The sequence below is a fragment of the Excalfactoria chinensis genome, chromosome 7, assembly GCF_039878825.1.
Source record: "Excalfactoria chinensis isolate bCotChi1 chromosome 7, bCotChi1.hap2, whole genome shotgun sequence".
NCBI lineage: Eukaryota > Metazoa > Chordata > Aves > Galliformes > Phasianidae > Excalfactoria > Excalfactoria chinensis.
Genome location: NC_092831.1, coordinates 614,062 through 635,445, shown reverse-complemented (window position 1 = coordinate 635,445; position 21,384 = coordinate 614,062). Strand labels below are relative to the sequence as shown.

The following is a 21,384-nucleotide window of genomic DNA, read 5'->3' as shown; positions in this document are numbered from 1 at the left end:
CTGGAGAGCAACAGCAGAGCTGCTGGAATGGAACTCCTCCATCCCGGGCAGCCCAATGCAACTGCAGGCCCTGCTGGTCCTGAGCCCTGAAATTTGTCACTTCGGTTACATCGCTGTGGTGTCTGATGGAGTGTTTGCTGCAGGAGGACAGGAATGCTAAATAAGGCATCAATAATGCAAGAGATCCGTGAATAATCACCCGAGTGCTTGAAAACGAGTGGACAGTGTGATCATATGGTAGGAGAAAAATAACGTTAGCTGCATATTTATCAGTGCCTGGTGCCATTAGCACAGGATCGTGCAATAGCTCAAGGAGACAGTGCACACAGTGCTTTGGTGCCCAGTAACACAGGAGGAGGGCACATCCCTGGAGCAGGGAGCTTGTTTGGGCCCGGCTGGTCTGGGGTAATGGATGGGGATGGCAAACAGCGCTGAGCACTCTTTGTATGTTTGTCCTATGCTGCTTTAGCCGTCTTTCATTGAACCAACGTGTCTATTTTAAAGAGGACTTCTGAGTGCAAACATTTGATGCTGGGAGCAAGCACAGTCATTGCAAACCGTACCAGAAAGAACCGCCCCTCTCCCACCGCTGTGTTGGAGTCACTCTGGAGAAGCCCGCACTGCAGGGAGCTTTGGAACTGAGCTCTTGTGGGGCTGAATGAGAGGCGTCCAACAGCTCCATCAGGAGAAAAAACGGCTGCGGGAAATGCAGAATGAATGTCCGTGTGTGTCCAAGGAGAGCTGCTGGAGCATGCAGAGCTGTGAACAGGTGCAATGCAATGGCAGCCTCCGGGAGCAGGCAGGTCCAGCACAGGGCACTGGGGTACAGAACGGGTTAATGGCGCTGAGGGAACGGCTGAGAACGGCCACATTGTTTTTCCCTGATGTCAGCCCAGAAACCCAAACACAAAGAGGTGAATGTAATGCTATGAGAGGGCCCTTGAGAGAGCTGAATGCTGGGCCTGTGCCGGGCACCCAGCACAATTAGCAACTGCATGGGATGACCAAGTGTTTCCTGGAAGCAGGGGCTGCAGGCAGCTGGCGGCAGGCAGGGCTGTGTGCGTGGGGCACTGCTGTGTGCGTGGGGCTCTGCTGTGTGCGTGGGGCACTGCTGGCCCCGTGGCTGCCGGCTGCAGGGGTACAAGCAGGCGGTGTCGGTTGGCTTGAGGAGAATCACGTCCTTAAAGGACTCCTTCTGTTCTACTTTACAGCTCAGTGTAAGGCGGCTTATTTCCTCCTGTAGGATGGATGCCCACGTCGAGCCTTTCCTGAATAAGTCGATTGATGTTGCATTCCGTGGTGGTGCTCCGGGGAGCTGCGATTTGAGCTGCGAGCCGAGCAATGAGCCGAGCTATGAGCCAAGCGTTGCACTGCGCCGCCAGCGGCTGTGCCGGCACTAGCTCTGATTGCGTCCCGCTGAAGGCTGTTTCCAGCCGGGGATGTAGCTCAGTGGTAGAGCGCGCGCTTCGCATGTGTGAGGTCCCGGGTTCAATCCCCGGCATCTCCAGCGGCTTCTTTTTTGCTTCACACTTCGCTTTTCCTCCCCCAGCTGCGGGACGCTCCGTCTGTCGCGATCGGCCGCGCGGCGCCGTTGAGGCGAGTCCTCCGGGAGGGCCGGGAAAGCAACGCGGCGCTGCGGCTCGTCCGGCCTTAAAAAGCGAACCGCCTTTTGCCGACAGGAAGAGCGAGTGGAGGAATAAATACATGCTCGGGAACGGAGGATAAAAACACAGCAAAAGGAAAAATATGGGCTGCATTGGCCGGGAATCGAACCCGGGCCTCCCGCGTGGCAGGCGAGAATTCTACCACTGAACCACCAATGCGCGGCTGCTCGATTTTCACTGGCAGAAGGTAAGGCAGGAAATGCAGCAAGTAGTAGTTCTTCCTCGGGCTGTGCTCAGTGTCCGCTCAGCCCCAAAACGCCTCTTCAGAACAACAAACCCCAACAGAAGCTCCAGGTGGAAAACGCTCACACTGAGAAGAGTTTAACTCCCCGTTTTCCTCCACGTGGAGAAAGGCTTTGCAGATGGTCAACAAAGCGCTACCGATCCCACGCCATTTCCAGAGTGAAAGTGAAAGCAGCCCTTGCACTCGCAGCGTGCGGCTCACAGAATCGTTCCCCACGTGCATCAGGCAGCGCCTGCATCGCTCAGCACATCCACGAGTCGCTCAGCACATCCACGAGTGCCGGCCGAAGGGTGACAGGAGGGGGCTGGTCCCACCGGAGCCGTAGCACCGCTCCACAACGTGCTCCAGAAGCATTTGTTCCAGAAGCATTTGTTCCAGGTGTGAGACAGGCTCACGCCTAACCTGCCTTTAGCATGGCTGCACGTGGGAGAGTGCTGAGTGCAGGGAATGGAGACCTCGCAATTAGACTGGGGTTGGTCCATCTCTGTTTTGCTATATAAAGTGTGATGCTACAGACGTACCCAGAAATTAGCTGCAATTCACATTTCCATGCTGAACAGTATTAGATGCAGTTCTTGTCAGGCTAATTCCTAGGGAATAACCCAAACTGACCTGAAACATAACAAGCTGCTGGGCCATCCCTTCCTTACATAGAACAGACCAGTATCTAATTCTAGATACTGCCGGAAAAATCCAGGCAACACTTACTGCTGCCCCAAAAGAATGACAAATAAGTGCAGGCCTTTCAAAATGGCTTCTAAAAACCTGTTCACTAAAGGCTCCCAAAGCGTGCCATCGCCTCTGTTCCCACAGTGCAGAATGCATACATCCCTGGCAGCTGCTGCTGTGCACAGTAACATACACACCAGCTTGATTTTAACAGGCCAGAGAGGAAGTTGGGTGCTTAAAAATATCTACCTACCTAAAAACCAATCCACGTTACGGAGCCTTCAGCAAAGACTGTTGAAACGAAACAAACAAAACAATTGCGGTAATCTTTTAGGTAGGACTTATAATGTAGAACAAGTTGTCAGAGCAAGTTACAGCTTTAAGGGCTAGCAATTTTGACAGTGTCCCTTTGAGCACAGGAGAGCGCAGGGACTGGCAGGACAGCAAAAGGTCACTTGGTCACACGGATCTGCTGCCTCTTTTGTGCTCATCTCCAGACCCACCAGGCTTGTCCCAATTAATTATTAAAATCTGCGGGGAAAATATTGCTGGAGATAAAAAGGTCCAGCCTTAAATTCTGGGGAAGCTGGAGGACGGCAGTGTGCTCGGGAGCAGTGCAGAAAAGCAGCTGAGCCATGATATCCAGCCTACGAGCCTCAGACACAAGCAGAAGTCATTTACATCCAGTCATGTTTCTGTGCTTCAAATACCAGAGGAAGGGGAACTCCTGGATTTTCCTCCCTTTGTTTTCAGCTCAGCAGTGCTGCATTACAAAAGGTCACCAAACCCAAATAGACAAGATATACGTGGATTATTTAAAATAACTTTTTTTTTTCCAGTATAACTATTGATTTCTATTGCTAGTGAACTACGTAAGTCCCTAACAATTCTGTGGACGCCCTGAAAATGTCTGTCCCAGACAGGATTCACACGGCAATGAGCCACAGCTATCAGCCAAGCAGTGCTGGTGAGGCAGACACAAGGAGCAGACAGGAGAGTCCAATCCTGCGCTTCTTCATTGATGACAGGAATATCAGGTAAGGCTTTGAAAGGATTGCACGTGCCCTTGGATGGGTTTTCTAGGATTCTCCCCTCATCAATGCAGTGGAGAAAACGTCTGCACAAAAGGCCCATGTGTGCATTTATTGGGCTGGTTCTGGTCTATCGCTGTCTCAGAGAAATAAAACAAACAGCACAAATTCCAAGCAGTTCCCTCTGTTCCATACTCTGCATGTAATCTCCCCCTGGAATATGGAAAGAAAAAAATGAAATAATCATTGAAAATATACATATTTTTTCACGTTTCCCACAATAAAAATCTTCAAACAACAGAAAACATTCACTTCCATGATCAAGGCAGCAATTCCAAAGATACTGCCTTTCTTCTCTCTACACCAATGACATTTCTATTTCTTATTGGAGCTCCCTGTAAGCCCCACAATAATACCAGCGGTCCTCCTGCACTCTGCTGTTTGCCATTTCCTGGTTCTCCTGCAGTTGAGACGCCTGTTCTGCCATTGCAGGGAGAGGCCAATTAATTACTGTGTTTGTTCTGCAACAAAACATGTGGCCTGTGACCTTATTCTTTTCAAAATGCAACTTTTGCATTTGCTCCCGTGACTCAGCCCTGACTTGTTATCTTTACATAACAGCAAACAATAAGACATAATTACATGATGACACATTACTTCTGTTTTAACAGAAAAAACGAGCCTCTTTCTCTTCTCAGACACACACACAGACACACAAACACAGCACAGCTTTTATCTGCTGGGTGCAAGGGGAGAAACATTTAAACACCAGCAGTACAGCAGCACTAAGGTGCTAAATGGCAGGTGTGGTGAGAGGAACACACTTGTACTTCTGGGTGAGACCTGACACCCGCAGCCAATGGCAGGAGCGCAGCTCCGTGTTCAACCACAGCTGTGACTCAGTGTTTTGATTTCCCAGCAGTGGGACCTACCGTGCATCCTGCTCCAAGCAACCTCAGCAGAGGTCCTGCTTTTGCCTCTGTCACTTCCTCTCAGCTTCTCTGCTATTATCGCCTCTCTCCCCACACGAAGACATTTTCCTATAGACAGAGCAGGAGAAAACATATTTGTGAATGTATGAACAGATTTTCTTCTTATGATACATAGCTTTGGCATGCAGTCAGGTTGCAAAGATAATCTTTTTCCTCTATCTTCCCTCGCTAATGAAGAGGAACTGCCTCTGGGGCTAAGGACAGAAGGTGAGATCTGCCCTGCATGCAGCTCACACCTGCTGGGCACATGATCCCAGACGTCCCTGATTCCTGGATGACAGGTGTCCCAGCAACCAAGCCACACGCACACAGGCTTGGGAGCGCTGTGGGAGTACTATGGAGTACTAATTCCAGCTATCCCTCGGGATCTTGTTTCCTTTTCAAAGGAAAAGGCAGTACCGCATCCCCTAACTTGTCTGGGATTAAAACTACTTCTAGCCCAAATATCCCTGACTTTGCAAAACTTCTGAAAACCGACCCATGCAGTTGTTTACAGCCTTTAAATGCCACCTAGAGAGCTGATAGCCACACATACCTATTGCAGCTTCCAATTTAGCTCCCGCGGTTACATCTGACCCACAGGGAGGGATTGGGTTCCCACGGCCCCTCAGAAAGGAGCCGCTGCTGACATTTAGCTGCCAACAGGATGCTGGAGCACAACCCAGGAATGGGGGCTGGGGGGAGCTGTGCCCATTGCTCATGCCCACGGCAGGTTGTTTTTCTGTGCCCAACAGCACGTCTCTTGCTGCCTGTAAAGCACGTTGGCTAAGCAGTGAGCACGAGGAACGGCAATAAAAGCAGTTTGTGGGAGGCAGCCAAGAAGCATGGCTGGAGGCTGATGCCTAGAAAGCAGAGACTTGCAGTCAGCAGGATTCCACATCCATGGCATCAGCTGCTTGAGGATATGGGCTCGGCACAGACAGCCCTGTGGAGAGGTGGTTTGGACACAGCCATAGGTCTGCTCGTGCTTTGTTCTAGCATGGAAAAGGAGATCCCGAGCACTGGTGGAACCATGACTTCAGTACACTGCAATGTACAGAGCAGCCAAGGGCTCAACCAGGTTTGGAAAGGAGAGGACCGTGGCGCATCACTGCTGCGTGCCCCCTCACTGCAAAACAACACTGGCCAGCTGTGGCAGCCAGCTGTGTCCATGGCAGCCCAGCACATGGCAAATGGGATGAGAAATGGAGCCCTTACAGACTGCAGCAGGTGCTCCGCCAGGGCTGTCCCTGGCTATCACAGAACAAGGGGCTAATCAACAGGGGTAATCAGACAGAAGATGCAAAAAATGTCTCCAGGAATCATGCAATCCACTGGTACATCACACAACTCACTTTCAGTCTCGTAGGCCTAGTGCTTCATTTAACTGTTAGAAGATCGAGACTGGAGAGATCTGCTATTTTGCATAGCTAAAGAGTTGGATAACTTTTGAGACGGAAATGCTCAGTAGAGAAAACCAAGCCTGCATGCCCTGCACTGCAAAGCCCAAGCACAGTCTCCATCTCAGCCCTGCAGGTTTCCAGCCCCTTGCCCTGTGGGCTCCACTGTTCCTCAGAGGCAGCAGCATTGAAATCGGGCCTCTGCTCTGTTAAAAACCGGGCTAATTGCTCACTAGTGCTTCTGCCAACTCTGGTAAAAAATCAGCAGGGATCCTGAGAAGCTGCAGCTCAAGCACGAGACGTAGCAGAGAGCACTGAGAGGTGGCCACAGGTGCCAGCTCCATGCCATACTGGGGCCACTGGGAACAACCAGGAATGAAAAGCGTGGACATGTCTCTGCACACCTATTGGGCACTGCCTGTTTTACAAAGGTGGGCTCTCAGAGACTGTGCACTTCTCAGGGCAGGAGCTCTAGCAGTTCTTCCATGAATCACCTGTATTACGAATGCAGTGGCCCTACCACAGATCAGCAGCATTGGAAAGGTCCTTTCTGTCCACAAGTGGACAGGCTGTCCAGACTGAACCTCACTGTAGAAGTGGGGAAGGACCTGCTGTAGGTAAACGATGTTAATACAGCACAGAGCTGCTCCCTGCTACCCAGCCCTGTATGCTGGGAACTGCCTGCGTCCTGAAGTGAAACAACAGCTGAAATCCAAGGCAGTTATAGAAGCAAAGAATCATTAAGGTCGGAGAAAGGCCTCTGAGATCCCCACACCCAACCCCACCCACCCCGCCATGCCCACATCCCTCAGTGCCACATCCCCACAGCTCTGGGACACCCCCAGGGATGGTGACCCCCGGCTCCCTGGGCAGCTGTGCAATGCCTGGCTGCTCTTTGGGGAAGGCATGGCTCCTAATACCCAGCTTGACCATCTCCCGGTGCAACCTGAAGCCATCACCTCTCATCCTATTGCTGCCACCAGGAAGCAGAGGCTGGCACTGACCTCTTCTTACTCCGACCTCCTTTCAGGAGTTGTAGGGAGCTATGGGGCCTTCTCGGAGCTTCCTTCAGACTGAGCCACCCCAGTTCCCTCAGTCATTCCCCATAGGACTGCACTCTAGGCTCTGCCCAGCTCTGTCTCTGGACACACACTTCAGGGCCTCCCTGTCTTTCCTGTACTGAGGGGCCCAGAGCTGCACACGTACCACTCGAGGCGCCAGAATCCCACAACGTGGCTGCTGGAAGGGGCCTCTGGATCGCTCCCAGCCCGACCTGCAGCAGCTGCACAGCGTCCAGGTGGGTTTGGCCCCATCCATCCCCCTGCCCCCTCCCTTCAGGTGCGGGTCAGCGCCGCTCAGACCCCTCAGCCTTCCGTCAGCTCTCTGCCCGTCCCCATCAGGAGGTGCTCCGGCGCTCCGCGGGGCTCTCCCGGCAGACCCCGAACGGAGGAGTCCCGCCGCGCGGCCTTTCCGAAGCGCGGTGCAGCGCCCGGCGGCGGGGCGGGCCGGGCCGCCGCTTGTGGGACGGCTGCGGGCCGGGCCGGGGGAGGGCCGAGGAGGGGCCGGGCCGCGACTGCCCGGATGGCGCCGCTCCAGCACCGCGCGGCCCGGCCCCGGGGCGCGCCCAAATATAGCCCGGGGCGGGGAGGCCGCGGGGCCGCTTCGTGACCGCGCCGCTTCTCCTCAGCGCCCGCCTCCGGGAGCAGCCGCGCCGGCGGCACGGGGTGAACGGGGTAAGGGCCGGGAGCGCCAGGCCTAACGCGCCCTCCTGCCGGCACGGCCGCTGCGCGCCGCCAGGCCCTGCCCGCGCCGGTAACGGGTAGCGGGGCCGCGGGGAGGGACGGGCGGACGGGGCGAGGCGGCGGCGAGGGGCTGCCCCGGCACAGCCCGAGTACGGCCCGAGTACGGCCCGGCCGCAGCGTCCCACAGGTGCGGGAAGGCGGTTAGCGGCCGCTCGGTCGCGGGGCATCCCCGTGTGCTCGCCTCCATCGCGTGCGGGGCGGCCGCTGCGGGCCCGGGCTGCCGGGGCTCCGGCACTTGCTCGGCTCCTTTATGTAAGCGCTGGGCGGTGGAGCTGGTAGGAACGGGGGTAAAGCAGCGCGCAGCTGCTGTGCCGAGCAGCCCGCGGCAGCTCCGTGCCCGCTCGGCGCCCTGAGAAGCCGCAGGGGGGGGGGTACGGCCCGGTGCGTCCCGCAGGTGGCTCCGCTGCACTCCCGCAGCTGCCCGGCCTCCCCTCGGCCCCGAGGCGCAGAGCCCCGCGCTGCGGCTGTAGGTGCCGGCAGGGCGAGAGCGCGGTGTGGGGATGCTGAACTCTGTACGGCGGGGCGGGGGCACTTCTGGCTTGTGCTGAGCGCTGAGACGGTACTGCTTCTGGGTGAGAGTGTGTGGGTGTAATAAGGAACTGCTGAGCTTCTTCGGGTCCTTATCTCTTCTAATCAATCGCTGCAGCAGATGTTTGTAAGCCCATTACTGCAGAAGGGTAGGAGTTAGCACGTGGATACCTTGAGTGGGGAACAGCCGGACCTGCTGGCTGCCTGCTGTGTGCCATGAGCAGAGCAGGCCCGCTCTGCGTGCTGGGCAGCTGCAGCTCTGCGTGCTGCCGTGAGCTCTCAAGGGGCAAAGTATTGCGTTGATGGGAGGAGTGGCACAGGAACTCATCCCCGCTGTGCGGGCTGCAGCTGACATGTAGCTAGAAGCGCAGGGTGGCTGCGGAGGGAAGGACTGAAGGGTTTGGAGTGCTGTGCCTGGAGCTGTTGCCACTGCAGACTCTTGTGTTTGTCTCCTGGTGGTGTTCAGGTTACGGCTGTGCTTTTTGAGTCTTATTTTCGTTCTCCCTGCTGCAGTTTCTCTGAACTGCTCTCGCTATTCCATATTCCCAGCCAGAGAGTTTCCCGCATGCGGAGTTTGCGCAAGAGTTGTTACGCCATCAGCCTGAAGACAGCCGGGTCCCTCTGTAAGATAATCCCCAGCCGTGCATGAGGAGCGGGCTCAGGAGGCAGCTGTTGGCAGCACGATGTATTTTTAACTGAAGTTGATCACGCCTTTCCCTTTGCTCAGTTGGTGTAGGTGCAGTTCCTCAGCAGCACACAGTGATGGGAGCAGTGAGTGATGAGTAGTAATGACTCAGTGTGGTATTTGGAGATCTGACTGTTGACAGTTGAGGTGGCTCTTCTATAATAGCAACAAGTGCGGTGTTATTTATGTCAGACTCTTACCATGCACGGTTGCTGTAGCATTGGATGAAAGCTTTCAGTGAGGACATGTGAACGTGAAAAGTGATGCAGACGTTGTGACTGATTGACAGTGTTACTCTGTGTGTAACAGTCTATGGGTGAGTGTTTTGTTTGACTTAGTTGTGTGTGCATATGTGTATACACAGGAGCACAGTGACAGCGATGTCCTAGGCTGTGCCCTTCTGTATAATGAACGGCCATATCTGGAGACCCATTACTGCCTGGTAATCTGTTGCTAATAGAAGTGCATAAAACTGGATGGGTTCAAAGGCCTTCAGTGCACACTGGCTTTCCAAGTGAAAGCTCATACAGGTTCCCTTCTGCTGTGTGCTTGCTGTTCACAGTGCTCTGCGTGCTTCAGCAAATACATAAGATAAATGTGCCGTCCCCCCCACAATGTCCAGCCTGCAATTATTACTTTACTTCCACGTGTATGTATCTTACTGCTTTCATAACAGGCCCTCCCATTTGCAGGCAACCCCGTTGGGCAACAGCTTGCAACTCTATGCTGCCTCGTTTTGGTGAGTTTACGTGCTGGCAAATGGGATTTCAAGAATTAATTTATTTTTTTTTCTAAACCTTACGGGCCTCTGTTACACTTCATTTAAACCAGGGGTCCCCGATATTGCAGTTGTAGGTGTCAGCTGTATAATGCTTGGCTTTCTGTTTGTAGTCTGAGCCTGTTTTTCCAGGGACTGGCTCCATTGTGTGAGTGTGCCACTGCAGCTGCTGGGAGTCTGTTGGTGCAGGCTTCAGGAGGTGCCTGTGCTGGTGACCTGCCTGCAGGCATGCTGGTTGCCGGCCTTGTGTGCTCCTGGATGAGTTGGAGACACTGAGAAGCCGTAGGTGAGTGCTGTGGCCTAGGGCTGGAAAAGGTCTGAAGCAGATCAGACAGAAGTGGGAAGGTCTTCATTTAAATGAGGAAGACCTCATGTACCTCAGCTGCTCCGTGGGTGTTTGTGGGGCAGGATTGAGCTACCTGGAAGCAGGCACCCCTGGATGTGCCATGGAGGTTGTTCTCAGCAGCACCTGCTGTAGGGCTGCTCTGCTAATGTAGGTGTATTCTGCTTCTTCCCAATAGCACTGCTTGAGAAAACTTTCTGTATTGCCTCATGAGCAAACAATTTGCAATCAAAACTCTTCTACATTATCATAGCATTGATTTTTATTTCCTTTTTCTGGTGGCGCAGGGGGAGAAGCGTTTTCTATCTCTAAATAACTGCATTTGATCCAAGTTCCCAAGCAAACGTGTAAGTGCCTCAGAGGATTCCAAATGCCAGATGAACTCGCCCAGAGTTATAAATGTGAAGTGCCAATGGAGATTGGGTTGGCGTTCCTCTGCTGGCTGGGTACCGAGCCTTGGATAGGGACTCATTTGCTTCGCAAAGTGTTTCTCAAACCAAGTGTTAGTTCTTCGTTCAGAATGATACTGACTGTGTGCCCCTGCTGTTGGCTGGGAGCTGAGTTCAACTCTGTGTGTAAAAGTAGGCTACTTCCTTGACACGCCTCCATAATTAACCTAGTTTGTATGTGTTTTTCTTCCTTTGAGCGAGTACCTGCCTGTATATGCAGATCCGTGTCCAATCCCGTAGCGTGTTTAACGTACAGGGTTTTACTCCTCTCCTTTACTATTTGCCTTGGAGTGGGAGGAGAGAGGGAAGGAGCTGTAGGTAGAGGTATGAGGATGAAGCTGAACTGGTGGGCTGCCTGTCAAGTATCTGTGCTAAACACAAAGTGAATGAGGGATGCCAGAGAAGGGTAACACCTATACAGTAACTTCTTCTAACTCCTCCTTGCCTCATCTGTAATACAAGTTGTTCTTGTTTTTGGGGTTTTTTTTGGTGAGTGATGGTAGTATGTGAGATGGGAAAGGAAACTGAAAAATACAAATAGGACAGAGAGAAGTCCAAGTGAAACCCATGTAGGGTTAAAGCAGTTGGGCTGCCGTCTAACCCTGGTGGGAAGATCTTGGTCACCTAAGCACAAGCAGCAAGGAAATTGGAAGCGGTGTGGAGCAAGGGAAGGGCGAGGATGGAAGGACTGCTCTTTGTTTCCCATGGTTCTGCTGTGCCGTGCAGCTCCTTTTGGGCCCGCTCACCGCGTGGGCAGGATTCTCCCCATATGGCAAACTGCTGCTTTGCTTCCACTAATTAGTGGAAGCTGGCCTGTGGGAATTGGGAACTTTAAATTTAGGGTGTAGGAACTTAAAATTTGTAGTGCGGTCTATGGCTTCCAGGGACTCTAACCCTGCCAGCTGTTTAGATATTATGGGCTGTGTTTCTGTGCTTGCTTGGTGAGGTTGTTCTGGGATAATGACTTTAATTAAAGTGCTGTAACTTGTGTTTAAGAACCTGAAGTAACCATTAGAGGCTTTAGGAGAGGATCTGGAGTGTCATCTTCAGCAGCGTTTCGGTGACAGCCGAGTTCTGCATCCGCTGGAAGCTTGTCTTGGTGTGTGGCTTCACTTACAGCCGTGGCTTGCAGGAATGAGATTCAGAAGTCACGAGGGCGTGTGTCAGAGCCCAGATTGTGAGATAACCAGCTTGGGTTGCCTCTCAGTGCGCCGCTTTGTTCTCGCTGCTGGGCAGAGCAGAGGGCAGCCCAGGAGCTGGAAGCTGCACAGGCTGAGCACAGAGGTGCTTGGTGGTTGTGGGAGTGCTGCAGGGCAAGCTTCTCCAGAGCTGGCTGATGGAAGCTTTAATTACTGCCTTCTAAATGCTTACTTTAGTTAGCGTGGTCTGACACACTATGTAAAGTGTTAACCACTTTAGTCACTTGAGAAGCAGACAGGAACAGCTACACGGGGCATGGTGGATGACTGTGTTGTGTGTGGGGTGTTAATGTGATCCCATTCCATCCTTCTTCTTTTTTTCATGTTCTTTGAGCATTTCCTACATGGATGCATTCTGCAAGCTGTGGGTATCTGCTCTTGAGAGCTACTGCCTGCACTGAGAGTCCTGATTGTGGCCTGGCTCATGGCAGTCCTGGGCACTGCAGCTACCTTGTAAGTAGCCCAGCCAGAAGGATCCAAAGCTTCATTACAAGGATAGCAGTGGCTGGAGAAGTGGAGGCAGCGCAGGGTGCCCGGCTCTTCCTGTGTGGATCTTTGGTTTGGGGTTGGTGTCCCCCAGTGTTCACCTGAGAACTCTGGCACAACTGGAAAGCTCTGGATTAGACGGTGCTACTGTGCAAGTGTTGGGTTGTGCTAACCCTCGTGGGGATGATGATAAGTTTTCTATTTCTGAGTCTAACATTGAATGACTCACTTTATTAGATGTGTTCATTTAAAATGGAATGCGAAGCACCCAGATTCCATGGTAATGGCCTCATAAAGCGCTCAGATATACAACATAACAGATTGGATTTCTTCTCTTAATTTAACAGGTTTTGCGTCTCATACACCATGTCTGATGGCAGCATACAGGGCGTCACACTTACTGCAAAGCTTTACAGTTTGGATCCATCTGTCTCTGCATTTTTGCTAAAGTAGTCATCTTCCTTTGATCTCCAGCTTGCGGTACTACGGCTGAATCTTCCTTCGCTCCCTCCTCCCCCATTCCTTTCCCGGTGCCCTCTGCAGCTCTAGCCCCATACCTCGGTAATTAGAAGGGACTGGAGCCCAGAAGCGGGGCTATCCGGAGAGGGCTGGGAGCCTCACAGGTATGTGTGCTGGCAGGCTGCACTTACACAACCCGGCCCAGATCCAGCCAACAGCGGGCTGCCAGCTCCGTGCCTGGGCTGTGCTCCTCCTGGGCATCACAGCGGGCTGCTGCGAGCGGTGGGGAGGCAGAGACCTGTCACGTGGGACGCCCTGCTCAGAAGCTGCTCTCGAGGACCGGTGTTGAAATAGTTTATTTAGAAACAGGATGTAAGTTGTGCTCGGTCTGCTTTTTGGATTTAAGCATGGGGCCGGAGGCAAAGCAGGAGGGCCCCGTCTTTGGCAGGGTTACTGGGGAGAAGAGCTGGGCTGGGCTGAGGGTCCTGCAGCCCTGGGCTGTGTGCTTCCTATGGTCAACTGCTGGCTGGGAAACCACGCTCCTCTCGGGCCGCTGGGGGTGTGCGCTGAAGTGCCGGGTAGGAGTTCAATGCAGCAGGGAGAGGTTCCTGCTGTGAAGGCAGTTGGTAGTGAGTGCTTAGAAACCGAAAGCGTGAGTTTGTCCTGATAAAACCCCTTGTGTGGTTCCCGTTTCCTGTAGGCTGCCTCTTTCTACTCCTTTGTGCTCCCTTCTGTAGTTTGTAGCACGCTTCTGATAGGCAGTCTTGACATAGCTACCAACTGGAGCTGGTGAATCCCTGTGTGTTGGTGCTCTGCTGCCTTGCTGGGAAGCGTCCCCCGTGGGTTGCTTACCACCTCTGGGCAGCTCACAGTGCACACGGTGCCTGCTGCTCGTGCTGTGCCCTATGGCAGCACAGGGCTCCCTGATCCTGCAGCAGTTTGATCTGCGGCCCACCGAGGGTGCCACCAGCCCTGTAAGTGAGGACATGGACCCACGGGTGCTGCACATCAAAACATGCCTTGAAACGAGGAGTGAGGCTTGCTTTACCTGGGGATTTACAGCGCTTACAGCATTAACACTGTGTGCCATTTGAGCCATTTTTAAAGACCGCTGAGAATAGTTGTGTTCTGGAAGGAAGGTTTATTTCTGACGGCGCTGCTTCTTGTGCTGCATGCTGTTACGGTATGTCTTAATATAAAACCCTGAGATTCCATCACAAGTTGTTGATCGCAGCTTGGAAGAGAGTCAAGTTTTATTATCTGCTTGGAATAGATGAGGGTTTTTGAGTTCAGGCTCTTGTCTGTATCTGTGGCACTCCACGTACGATCTTTGCCATCATCACGTGGCCTGCATTCTTTCCTATTTCCTCCTCTGCTCTCTGGTTCATCCTGTTTGGTGCTTGCAGTAGCCCTTAGAAGCTGTTCTGGGACACAGGGAACACCTCCACAGGTGCATGCTTAGCGAGCCTGGCATTTCTCTGCCTGTGCTGGCATTGGGCCACAGGGCTTCCTGGGCTGTGCGTGGGCTCAGCTGTGCTCCTGCCATCCTCCTGCCCCGAGCAGGGCTGTGTGGGTGAGCAGCTACTGTGAGGGCTGGAGGAAGGTACGGTGCTGGGCCCTGCGGGGGCACAGAATCACAAGGGCTGGAAGGGGCCTTGGAGCTCCCCCAGCCCAACTGGCCCTTACTGGGGAGCCCAGCACCGCACACAGTGCTCCAGCTGTGCCCCTGCCCCAGAGCAGAGGTGAGGAGCGCCTCCCTGCCTGCTGGCCACACTCTGTGCAATGCACCCCAAAATGTGACAGCTGACCATACAAAAGCTGTCTGTCACTGTTTCCAAGAGCAATTCCAGGAGCTGCTCTTCTGTCTCAAGGGCTGAGAGACCAAGTGCCACGCTGAGAGTTGGCCATAAGAAGGGAATCAAGGTGCCTCACCGTTCCTGGTGTCACACTGTGGCAGAGCTGTGATGTGGCACATGGAATGTTATTGTGGTGTAGTTAGGGTGAAATGGGGTCTGTCGGCAGTGCCTTCGTGCCCTGCTGGAGGCTGTGCTCTTGTAGGGTGAAAAGCTTCAGTGGGAGAAGTCTGAAGGTGGGAAAGGTTAGTTTGCCAAAAGACAGTGGTGTAAATGGCACCGTTCTGAGGGGGTTTTGCTCGCCTCATCCAAAACTTCAAGAAACCAATTCTGAACCGAGCTTTTGTGTGATCCTGATCATCTGTTAAAGATGGTTGCTCCTCAGAAGCTGTTCATGCATGTGAAGGAGCGTGTTGTGCTGTGTTAGTGCCGGTGATGGAGGTGCTTCAAGGCTTTCTGGGCTGTGGCAGCTGTTGTGGGGGGTTTCTTGTGGCGCCTGGGGCTGCAAAGAGCGAATCCCCCATCTGGGAGATGGGGCAGTGGGAGCTCCTGAACTGATGCAGCTGTGAGTGGGAGACTTGGGATGGGGGCCTGCTGGTTCTGGAGAGGGAAACAGGTGAGGTGTGTCTCTGAGTATGAAGAATAGGTGTAATATAGTAGCTAAATTCCCAGCTGTGACCCAGAACGGCTTTTATTCTTTATGTGGCTTGAGGATTTCAGTAGCAAAATGTAGTTGGAAGAAAGCAGTACTTGAAGCTACTGAAAAAAACATTGGGTAGTTATTTATGTAACTCACTGAGTGCCGAGTTTTTCTTTTATTATATTCATAAATGTGTGCAAACAGCTTGGAAATGGAGCACACAGATTTTGTGCTGCTTCATATATGCAGTGATAGTTCTGCTTTGGATCACAGGCAGAGGAAATTCACTTTGGTTGGTGCAGCAGGAGTTCACATAACTAAAGGTGCCATGGTCAACGGATTACAAGATGTGATGGAATTCCTTCCTTCTTAAAGAGCTGGAGTTGTTCAGCAATCACAGAATGTTGGTTAGAAGGGACCTCAAAAGGTCTGAAGCAGGAGCACTGGGATGAGGTCACACAGATGAGTTTTGAATGTCCCCAGAGAAGGAGACCCCACCACCTCTGTGCAGCCCACTGCAGAGTTCTGTTACCCTCCCCATGAAGAAGCTTTCTGGTATTTATGTGGAGCCTTCTATGTTCCAGCTTGCTCCCACTGCCCCGTGTCTTATCACTGGATGTCACTAGAAGAGCCTGGCTCCATCCTCATCATGCTTACTCTTCACATGTTTATAAACATGAATGAGGTCACCCCTCAGTCTCCTCCAAGCTAAACAGACCCTGCTCCCTCAGCCTTTCCTTGTAAGGGAGATGCTCCATTCCCTTCACCATCTCTGTGGCTCTGGGCTGATGGAAAAGAAAGTTGTTAGCATGACCCGGCAGGACACACAGTTCTGGTATCACGATTCCCTTGCTTTAAAAACAAACCAAAAACTGCCATAATTGTCAGGGGTTTGCATAGTTACATGAAGCAGAGCAGGTCTCTGGGGCCTTGGGATGGCAGTCAGCCCCTGCACCTCCAGCTCTGCTTTGACCCTGCTGAGCAAAGATGTGGGGCTTTGGCTCTGTTAGCTGCGTGCCCGGGCTTCACAGCTAAACACGATGATTTAAGGAGAAACAAGTGCTAGGACAAACTTCCATTTGTTTTCTTGAAAGCCCGTGTTTTTTCTGTCATGTAAGTTGGCTTGTTGGAAGATGCTAATTTGTTCTTTTGAAACTTGCTTGGATTCTAGAGCATATTGTGTTCCCAGAGCAGGCATTTCTGAGGTCTTGCAGCCTTATTTGAAGTGGCTCCGTGCTGCTGCATAAGGTGTGTGAAACTCCTTGAAGGCTGCCTCCAGTTTGCAGTTAGAAGTTGAGTTATTATTCTAACGACTTGTAGAGACCGTATGGTGGCAGTGTGAAGTACACAGAGTGCTGGGGTGAGTGTCTGTGTTTGCCACTGCCACGTGCTTTGTGCAGCCATGGGTGGTACCCGACCTGATGCTCATTGCCTGCGAATGTTCTTTGTGGTTCTGTTAATTCTGGGTGCTGTGGGGCTCGGGGCCCTACTCCACTCACAGCACAGAGGAAAGGTGGAGTTGGTCTTTTGTGAGACTGAAGTATAAAGTGAGTGGAAAATTTGAGACTCTACTTACAGTCCAGTAAGGGTTGTCTTTGTGCTGGGAACCCTTCAGAGCATGTGTGCTGCTCTACCCAGAAACGCTGGGGAAGGTACAAGTCCTCTCTGCCTGCACAGCAGTCAGTGTGTCAGTATGTACAACGTCATTCCTACAGCACTTACTTGCCTGCAGTAATTTGGTGTGCTTTCTCCCCTGTGCGTGCTGCAAGCACAGTGCACGGAAGTGAAGATGGTATCAATCTTTATAACAAAGTTTTCCTATTTGTCTTGTTTTTAAACATCTCTGGTGCCACTTGGAATGCCAACTGAAAGGTGGAACGATGCCCGGAGCCTCCCCTGCAATACTGCAGATGCACAGGGGCTCTCAGGGCTGTGTGTGCTGCCTGTGCCGTGTTGCAGCAGTGCTAAGTCTTTTGTGCTGGGGCTGCTGTGTAGAGCTGGGGCACAAAGCTGCCCTTGTCACCTCAGGACTCTGAGCACCGTCTGAGCTGTTCTTGACACATGTTGTTTCTATGGGATGCGGGCTGCCTTGGTCCTGGGAGGATGGGTTGGGTTGTACCTACTTAAGATTCAGGTCAGTTCCATGCAGATTTTTCATTCAGCCCCCAAACACTGGGCCTTTTAAGAATGTTCCTGACCTACATAGGCCTGGCTTTAATACCTCTGAAGCTAGATGATAGAGTTCTGTGCTTGTTTTAAACCACTTGGTCTTGTCCCCTGCCTCTGCTGCCGCTCATTGCTGAAGGAGCCGTTCCTGGCCGGCAGCACATCGCTTCTGTGCTGTGCCTGGGTAGGATGAGCTGTGCTGGGGAGCTGTGGGAGCAGGGCTGTAATTCCTGGTGCAGACATGGGATGGAGTGCTGTTGGGGTAACTGGTTGTAAGCATGGTTTTGGTGGGATGGAGGGTAGCTGAAGGTGATCTTGCAAGCAGGTCAGCTGTTCTGCTGCAAGAAGGATGTGGTGGCCGTCTGACTGATGGCAGTGTTCTTGCTCTGCTATTGCCACAGTATTGCAAGCACCTGTCACGTATGCAGGTGTGTACAGCACCATGCATGCGTGTACCCTCACATATCCCTGTATGCTTAAATACTCCTTTGTCATTCTGCTTGAGCTGTAAATACCAGAGCATTCTGGTTTGCCTCTGTCTGCATTTGTTTAGAAATCACTGCTATTGGGATGAAAATCGTTAATTAATCTATTGCTGCTCTTCAGTTTCAACTTGTCACAACATTGTCTTCGTCTTCTACAAATGGTCTATTCTGTGTTGCCTAGATTCTGACGTGGTGTAACTGCCTATTAATTTTTATCTCCTTTTCTTACAGTAAAAAATGGCATTTCAGAAGGCAGTGAAAGGAACTGTTCTCATTGGAGGAGGTGCCATAGCAACAGTTTTTGGCCTCTCTCAATTTTCTCAGTATAGAAACAAACACGTAAGTATTAATTATGACTTCTGATAAAATATGAAGCTTAAAATCTGTTTGAGCGTATGTTAGGCTTATACGAATAGCTTTGTTTGGGAAGGGATGCCAAGAGCTCTCAGCTTGATTTGCTCTGTGCTATCTGGAGGATGCCATTAAATGATGTTTCACTGTTGCAGGTCTTTAACCAGTGGCAAAGTATGATTCATTGTTTAAAAAGTGTCCTTTGGGTACCCCTAGAGATGTGACTTAGTTGCAGGAGGAGTGAGAAATACCAGCTGAAGTACCAGCTGCTCAAAGGACATAGAAACGCTAGCGTTACCTGAGAGTCTCAGCTTCACACTATGATTGTGGCAACCCTTGGGCAGTGCAGAAAACTGATAATTGTTTTAGGGTGGGATCTGTAGGAAGGCTTCCATGTCTGCGGGCATTGGTGTCTCTCTGGGTGGGCACAACCTTGACAAAGATATGCTCAAGAAGGCATGGTTTAAGGCTGTATTTTGGGTAATTAAGGCACACTGATGAGATTAAAATTCCCAGAGCAGTAGAGAGAGATGGTGAGAATATACTGATGAAGTAAGATAGTGGTAGCAGAGAGAGATGTAGTAGATTCTGGTTCTGGTCTATGTGTCGCTGCTATAGGAGCTTCTTCCAGGTGAATTGGAGCAGCCATGTATTGCTGTTTTTGTTTCCCACTTCTTAATGCAGAATCCCAGGAGAAGCATCAGCAGAAGGAACAAGAGTTGCGAGCTGCTTTTAGGCAGAGCTGGTGCTGATCAACAGCTACTGGTTTCAGACTAATACCTCTTATTTCAGTGCAGTTGTGCTGTGCTTGAGAAGTTCATATATATGTTTGTATGCCATGCATGTAAAGAACACATCTCATCTGTTAAGCGTAGGCAGTGAGGCTGCTACCTCACTCCTGGCCAACACTGTTTGCAACTGGTGTTCCATACAGTTTCATGTAGGTGCAGTCAGAGATCTGACCTGATTTATTTCCATTCGGTTTTGGAAAGAGCTTAAGCCTTAAGAGGCCTTTCAGATGAAACCGGTTTAGCAGCTAGGTGAGCAGATGCTTGTTTTTCAGGGTCCTTTCTGCTTCTCACCCTAGAAATGCAATTGGTCAGCTCCTTATCAACAGCAAGTTCCCATGAGCTGCTTAGCTACCTTGTATTCACTGTGGGTTTCCATTCAAACCCCAAGAGCTGAAACCCAGGGGTACAGGTAGATGTTGACTTCATGAAGGTGTGCAGGATGGGTCTGAATAAATGATAGTTGGAGGCTTCTGGCTGTTTCCATTTGCAGGGGAGAACAGTTGAGATATTGGTGAAGCGAATGAGATGAGTCATTTCCAGGGAACCTAGCTGGAAAGTGAATAAGCCAGGATCCTTATAGCTTCAGATACTGTTGCAAGAAATAAAGCCTAGCATTTTAAGCGAGCTTCCCATTGGACTGCCTGTTTTGAGCCTGGCTGCTAATCCAACTCTCTCTGGAGCCGTTATCATAGGATGTTACAATCTGGCTTCATTACTGTCGGAGACTGCAGCTTCAAATCTTAGGACTGCTAAATAAAAGGAGTTGGAAGGCACAACTGATCTGGATAGATAATTTGTCATATATGCAATATTGCCGAATTCACCAATTTCCAGTTTTCTGCCATTACTGGGTGGTCATTCTAAATTTCCAAAGGCAAATTAAAGGAACTGAGGTGCTAATATGAGAAAATCCACTTGTCCCTTGGTTTCTGGACCTATTGTGTAGTGTCTGTCTACAGAGGATCTGAAAAATTTCCAGCATATGTGTAAGCAAATGGATCTGTCAAGTGAACAGCATGTTGTTTTCATGTTGTACTAACTTGCACATTTCCCACGTGATGTCCCTTAAAGCTTCTGCCTTAAACACCTAATATAGGGCAGCAGGTGGAACATGACTGCAGGGATTGACACAAAGGAGGACAGTCCATTTGTAGTGTTGACATATCTAAGCTGTGGGCATGTCCCCCAGCCCAAGTGTCCTCTTTTTAATAATGCCTGCCAATCAAATGTGTGCTAGGGCAAAGATCTTGTCTTCCTGTGCCAGGGAAGGATATTGCCCCAAGATGTGCACTAATTGGCTACGCACTGTAGGAAGTCTGTTTGTTATTTCAAGATCAGAATCCGTCACATAATAAGACAGAAATGAAATGCAAGTAAAGCAGCATGCTTGGTTTGAAGGTGGCTCTGGGTGTCTGTGCAGTGCTTAGCATCCTGGAATTAGAGCACCCACGTACAGAATAGACTCCGTGGGTCAGTAATCCTGAGCATGGTGTGGTTGACTTTGCTGTCTTTGTTCTGTGTTTGCTCAGCTGATGCTGGGTGCTTCAGTGAAACTCAGCTGTCCCAGGCCACCCCAGAGGAAAAGCATCGGGGTGGTGATCTGCTGGCTCTGGGGAATGGGTGGGAGATCCCTTGGGTCTGTTAGCTGGGTGTATTAGTGTGTTGTTTGCCTGCTGAAAGTGGTGAGTATTGCTGTTTTCTGATGTTGGAACTAAAGTTGTTCTTGTCAGGCTTAAGGGTGAAAGCCTGGATGAGAATGGCGTGGTTAGTGCCGTTAGCCTTGCATGGGTGTAAGGAACGGGAAGGTGTTTGCACCCTGGAAATACAACACAGTGGGTTCTGATCTGTCCTGATGTCAGGTTGTTTATCCCAACTTATTTTCATGTAACGCAGAGATAAAAACGCTGACGCCTGGGAGACAGTTTCTGCAACAGCAACTGAGGCAATAGGGATGTACATCCCCTGACTGTGTGCAGCATATGCAGGCATGAAGCAGTTGAGTCAGTTCTCCTGACTGTGTGTTGTTTTTTGAGCAGAGAGAGGATGGGAGCATGTGTTGACATGATAGAGTTGTTGAATTTAACTCGGAAGCTGATAGATGAATACGGCTCTTCTGATGGTGACCTGATCACTGGGGTATTTACTGAATTAATATGAATGCTTAGTTCCCTTCTGTAAATGAAATTCATCTTGAGCAATGCGGACAGTTGTCCAACTTGGGCACACTATGTTCACTACTGATTGTGAGCTCCTGGAAATGAAAATCCAGCCTGAGATGAAGCTGGGTGCCCGCATGGGGCTTAAGATACATCAGCCTGCCTGCGCCGGAGCTTTGGCCCCCTGTATTCAGACAGCTGAAAGATAGGAGTGGCCCCAGTGCTGCAGCCAGC

General features: G+C 51.3%; 1 protein-coding gene, 1 long non-coding RNA gene and 2 other non-coding genes across 7 annotated transcripts in view; 2 read left to right on the top strand and 2 right to left on the bottom strand.

Annotated features, from left to right (window-relative positions):
• The first annotated feature begins 1,435 nt into the window (after positions 1–1,435).
• Positions 1,436–1,507, top strand: TRNAA-CGC (transfer RNA alanine (anticodon CGC)). Its single transcript has one exon. It is a non-coding gene; the product is annotated as a tRNA-Ala (tRNA).
• Positions 1,508–1,752: 245 nt separating this feature from the next.
• TRNAG-GCC (transfer RNA glycine (anticodon GCC)) lies at positions 1,753–1,823 on the bottom strand. The gene has a single exon. It is a non-coding gene; the product is annotated as a tRNA-Gly (tRNA).
• Positions 1,824–2,902: 1,079 nt separating this feature from the next.
• LOC140254640 (uncharacterized) lies at positions 2,903–7,476 on the bottom strand. The gene is made up of 3 exons (XR_011904276.1): positions 7,186–7,476; positions 4,541–4,648; positions 2,903–3,821 (listed from the first exon to the last, which is right to left on the bottom strand). It is a non-coding gene; the product is annotated as an uncharacterized lncRNA (long non-coding RNA).
• Positions 7,050–21,384, top strand: part of GPD2 (glycerol-3-phosphate dehydrogenase 2) — a 51,478-nt gene continuing 37,143 nt past the window's right edge. Inside the window, exons 1-2 of one of the 4 annotated variants that reach the window (XM_072341399.1) lie at positions 7,050–7,276; positions 18,084–18,191. In XM_072341399.1, the coding sequence (XP_072197500.1) occupies positions 18,090–18,191 (102 nt within the window). In that variant the 5' untranslated portion in view covers positions 7,050–7,276; positions 18,084–18,089. Of the gene's footprint in view, positions 7,277–7,572; positions 7,713–7,869; positions 7,909–17,447; positions 17,552–18,083; positions 18,192–21,384 lie in introns of those variants that run through there. The other 3 variants (XM_072341398.1, XM_072341401.1, XM_072341400.1) reach the window with 3 other exon arrangements.